We start from the raw sequence: 5,126 nt of genomic DNA on the forward strand, positions 1-5,126 counted from the left end.
GAACTTTGTCCACCTTTCCTCTCTCTTAGGAAGTGACTCCAACCCAGCCGTTGCAAACGATGACAGCAAATAACGAAATGAACGGCGGTAATTGGAGGCGGTATCAGGAGAGGAGTCCAGGTCTGCAGCTACACGGGGAGGGGGTGAAGTGTAGACACCCCACTTCAAGTCGGGATTCCCCTTTGTCTGTGCTCCAGCTGGCCCTCGGGGACGGCGATGGGGTCCGCCGCGCCGGGAAAAAGCCCCGCGGGCCTCGGCCGCTCGGGGGCCACCTGCGGGAGCCGCCCGGCCGCTGGCCGGACCGGCCTTTCCCCAGCAGGCTGAGCTGACACCCCACCGCCATGCCCGGTGCTGGGGTCGTGCTACCCCACGAGGTTTCCCAACAGGCTTAAGTAGGAAAAAATGTAGGGAACGGTACATTCTCGCCTCGCTTTTCTAAGGTGCTGGTGCGGTCTCTGCTCCCACTCTACTGAGCCTCCTGGTGCGGCTGCAGGCAGTACCCGTCGAACACGCAGGGTCTTGACCCCCCTCCCCTCCGCGGGGACTAGAACACCCAGTCCCCGTGAGTGGGGACTCCTCCCTATAGAGGAAAATTGAGGAAGCCCCTCATTTTTTCCAACGGATTTCAAAAGCGGTTGGAGGTGTCAATAGCACGGAGCAGGTGAACAAAAAAAGTTTAGTTTTGCTTTTCGTTTAATCGTCACGAAATAAAACGCAGGCACCGGCTAACGACTCCCCCGGACCAAGCCTGCGTTTTCAGCCTCTCCCGGGCTGCCAAGAAGGAGCTCAGGGAGCAGCTTCGTTGAAGGCGCTTTGCAAAAGCCGCTCATCCCTTTCACCTCCTGCAAACCGCGTTTTTTCCTCCTCTTCCAACGCCGGGTTCAGAGCCTGGGACGAAATTGTCCACCCCCTGTTCTCTCGGGGAGCGAAGCCAGGAGGGGAGGTTTTCTCTTTGGCGTGGTAATAGATCATACAATGTGTGACACGGGTTTAAGCAATAAAACAATTTGAATCAATTAGCTGGCGGAGGAGAGTTTTGAAGTGTAAAATTCATGTCAGCCTGGATAGGAAGCATTGATTAAAATGTCACCAGTGTGAGGCTTGTAGCTATCGCTCACAGGAAAGCAGCAGGCTCCGTGCAGAAGAAGCTCGGGAAAAAAAAATAAGAGGGAGGGGAAGAGGAGGGAGCCTCCGTGTGACAGTGGCGGCACGGGTTTAACAAGAAGTGACGGAAATCATAAGGAGAGGTGTGATTTTTTAACATTTTTTTTAAATTTTTTTTCCCCAAAGTTAGAGAAGACCCGAGAGATCCCGGTGGACCCTGCTGTTTCGCTGCCCAGGGGTGGGGTGGGGGGGAAAAAAAGCGGAGAGAGTGGGTGAACTTTAGCGTGGGTGTCCTGGGAAAGGTGGGTGCAGAGATTATCACCTGTACCCGTGATGCCCGGGAAAAAAAAAAAAAAAAGGGAAAAAAAAACCCCCAAACGCCAAGTTTTCGTAGCTAAATGTGCAGAAAGGTTTGGTTTTGGTCATGTGCATGGAGAGAAAAAGAGAGATGGAAGCGGTTTTAAAAATAAAAAATCAGAGGGGTATTAGGAAACATCCGACGATCCAGAGGTCCTCGAGCCGTTTTAGCTAGAAGGGAGTTTTTCTTTTCCCCTTTTTTTAGGCTGTTCCGCAGTTTTCCTCGCTGGAAAGGACCCGAGTGGGTGGTTTTGGCCTCCCGGGGTGGCGGCGGAGCCGCCTCGTCCTCACGCCGCGCGGAGCGGCGGTGGGGACCCGCGAGGTTACCGGTACCTTTTCGGAGGTAGATCGTAAAAAAAAAATCTACATTTTTACTGCACTTTATTCACCTGCTTTCGAAAAAAGGGAGGCAGGCGCCGCTACCGTGCTGCAGACTGCGAGGTGGTTAGTTTTTTGTTCGGTTTTTTTTTCCTTAATTGGGGGCATAAAGAAATTAGGGGCGGGAGGGGGAATCACATTTGAGTCGTGTCGCTCTTTGTGGGAGCTAAAACCTGTGTCCGGGTCCTCCTGAAAGTGGTTTTGGTGAATCACTCCAGCGTAGGTATTTGGGTCGTGCCCGTGAGGAGACGGTTGTTGCGAGAAATCAACTTTTTTCTTATCCTCCGCCCTGTAATTTCGGTTAAAAAATACCGTTTCTGAAAAAACGCGGCTTTTCTGTCGAGTATATTCATTTTTTTGGGGAAGCGATCGGCCTCAGACCGTGGGGAGAAAACAAAAAAGAAAAGGAAAGAAAAAAAAAGGCAAAAGCCAAAGCGCATCCCGCCTTCACCCCCCCCCCCCCGCTGCGGGAGGCCGGGCCCTGACGGGGCGTCCCGACCCCCCCGCTCCCCTTCACCGCCCCCCCCCCCCGGTTGGGGGGGGGGGCGTACGGTGGGGCCCTCCCCCTCCCCGGGTCGCTGACGTCACCGTGCCCACGGGGGGTGCGTGCGCGGGGGGATCGCCGCGCGCTCAGCGAGGCGCGGAGCTTCCGCGCTTGCAGCACCGAGGGCAGGACTGCGGCTGGCCGCGCTGCTCCGCGGCCGCGGGGATGCGTCTCCCTCCTGGCGGCAGTACGGCGAGAGCGTGGCCGCGGAGGTAAAGGGTGCCGGGCGGGGGAGGATGCGCGGGTGGGCGCAGAGAGCACCGAAACTTTTTCTTTTTTTATTATTATTCCTCTTCCGCGCTTTCCCGCCGCTGCCCCGTCCCTCGGGGCGCGGAGGGAGGAACAGAGCGAGCCGGAAAGCACGGTGCCCGCGGATGTTCCGCGGAGCGCCTGTCCCGGGGCGGCGGTGCGTTTCCAGGACGAGGAGGCTGACACGCGTGTTTCGGGATGAAGCGCCCGTGGGGTCGGGGCATCTTCCTAACGGGGGCGGTTCGCTCCTTTGCTGTCCTCTCCGCACCCGCGGTGCGATGTGCACGTCGGAGAGCCGGGGTGCACAAGCCCCGGGTGGGTTTGGGGGGCTGGGGTGGCAAAGGGTAGCGCTTGCCCACGCCTCGGGAGACCCGAGTGGGGTCCGGGGGGTGGTGTGCTTGCGGCAGGGACCCCCCACCCCGGTGGGTCCCGGCTGACGGCACTGTGTCTCTCTCTCCCCCTTCGCCGCCCGTAGCTGGAGCAGAGCAGCCCCCCCGCCGCTGAGGCGATGGCGACCAGCCCGCTGCCCGGCCCCACCGACATCTTGCTGCCCTCGCCGTCCAGCTCGTACCCGCCGGACCCCATGAACCAACCGAGAGCCGGCCACGCCGCCATGAAGCCCAACCAGGTGGGGCAGGTCATCCTCTACGGCATCCCCATCGTCTCCCTGGTCATCGACGGGCAGGAGAGGCTGTGCCTGGCTCAAATCTCCAACACCCTCCTTAAAAACTTCAGCTACAACGAGATCCACAACCGGCGGGTGGCCCTGGGCATCACCTGCGTGCAGTGCACGCCGGTGCAGCTGGAGATCCTGCGGCGAGCCGGGGCCATGCCCATCTCCTCTCGCCGCTGCGGCATGATCACCAAACGGGAGGCGGAGCGGCTCTGCAAATCCTTCTTGGGGGAGAACCGGCCCCCCAAATTGCCGGATAACTTCGCCTTCGACGTATCCCACGAGTGCGCCTGGGGCTGCCGCGGTAGCTTCATCCCCGCCCGCTACAACAGCTCCCGGGCCAAGTGCATCAAGTGCAGCTACTGCAGCATGTACTTTTCCCCCAACAAGTTCATCTTCCACTCCCACCGCACCCCCGACGCCAAGTACACCCAGCCCGACGCCGCCAACTTCAACTCCTGGCGCCGCCACCTCAAGCTCACCGACAAGAGTCCCCAGGACGAGCTGGTCTTCGCCTGGGAGGACGTCAAGGCCATGTTCAACGGCGGCAGCCGCAAGCGGGCCCTGCCGCCCGCACCACCCGCCCCCGCCGCCGCCGCCCCCGCGGCCTGTCACCCGCTGGGCTCGGTGAAGGCGGCGGCCGCCGTGGTGGGCGGCGGGTTGCTGAGCCCGCACCTCCTGGCCGCCCCGCCCGAGCTGCACCAGAAGCGGCCGCGCTTCGAGGAGGACGAGGAGCTGCAGGAGGCGGTAGCGGCGGCACACGGCGGCAAGAGCCCGCGGAGCTACCCGGTCATCCCGGTGCCTAGCAAGGGCTCCTTCGGCGGCGTGCTCCAGAAGTTCCCCGGCTGCGGGGGGCTCTTCCCGCACCCCTACGGCTTCCCCGCCGCCGCCTTCGGCCTCTGCCATAAGAAGGAGGAAGGCGGCGGCGGGGCCGACGCCCTCGGCGGGGCGGCGGCGCACAAGGCCGGCGGGGGCGCGGCGGGCGGCGGCCTCTCGGGGCTCTTCTGGCCGGGCAGGAAGGACGCTGCCTTCTACCCGCCCTTCTGCATGTTCTGGCCGCCCCGCACACCGGGCGGGTTGCCGGTGCCCACCTACCTGCAGCCGCCGCCGCAGCCCCCCGGCACCCTGGGCTGCTCGTTGGGCGACGGGGCGGGCCTGCTGCGCCAGGCCTTCCTGGACCTCTCGGAGCCCGGCGGCGAGGCGGGGACCGCGGGGCTGGGCACGCCGCCCGCCGCCGCTGCCCCCCCGCCCGCTCCCGCCGCCGCCGCCGCCGCCGCCGCGCGGGACCCGCTCTTCGAGTCGCCCCCTGGCGGCGGCGCGGAGCCCGCCTCGCCCGCCGCCTCGGAGGGGGGCAGCGGCGGCGGCGGGCGGGTCCCCGCGCACCACCCGCACCTGCTGGAGGCGGCGGCCGGGCGCAAGGCGGGCGGCGGGTACCACCACTCCAGCGCCTTCCGACCGGTGGGCGGCAAGGAGGACTCGGAGAGCCTGGCCAAACTGCACGGCGGCGGTCCGCCCCGCGCCGCCTCGCCGCCCTTGCAGCTGCTGCTGCCGCCGCCGCCACCGCCCGAGGAGGCGGGCTGCGAACGGCACCCGCTCCCCCCGCCGCCGCCGCCGCACCCCCCACACCGCCTCCTCTCGCCCGGCGGCACCAGCTGCAGCTTCGCCAGCGAGGACAGCAGCGAGGAGGAGGAGGAGGACGAGGACGAGGCCGAGGTGGATGTCGAGGGTCACAAGCCCCCCGAGGAGGAGGACGAGGACGAGGAGGAGGACGAAGAGGGCGAGGAAGAGCCCCGTGGCGGAGACCCCTTGTCGGCCGGTGGC

The 5,126-nt window shown here is 64.0% G+C and overlaps 1 protein-coding gene across 1 annotated transcript in view; it reads left to right on the forward strand.

Annotated features, from left to right (window-relative positions):
• Positions 1-3,140: 3,140 nt before the first annotated feature.
• Positions 3,141-5,126, forward strand: part of LOC309415569 (SKI family transcriptional corepressor 2-like) — a gene marked incomplete at both ends in the record, with an annotated part of 25,562 nt that continues 23,576 nt past the window's right edge. Inside the window, one exon of the mRNA XM_082013115.1 lies at positions 3,141-5,126. This exon is cut by the window's right edge and continues 204 nt beyond it. Coding sequence (XP_081869241.1) covers positions 3,141-5,126 — 1,986 coding nt within the window.

Source organism: Phaethon aethereus, assembly GCF_964289735.1.
Source record: "Phaethon aethereus genome assembly, chromosome: Z".
Lineage (NCBI taxonomy): Eukaryota > Metazoa > Chordata > Aves > Phaethontiformes > Phaethontidae > Phaethon > Phaethon aethereus.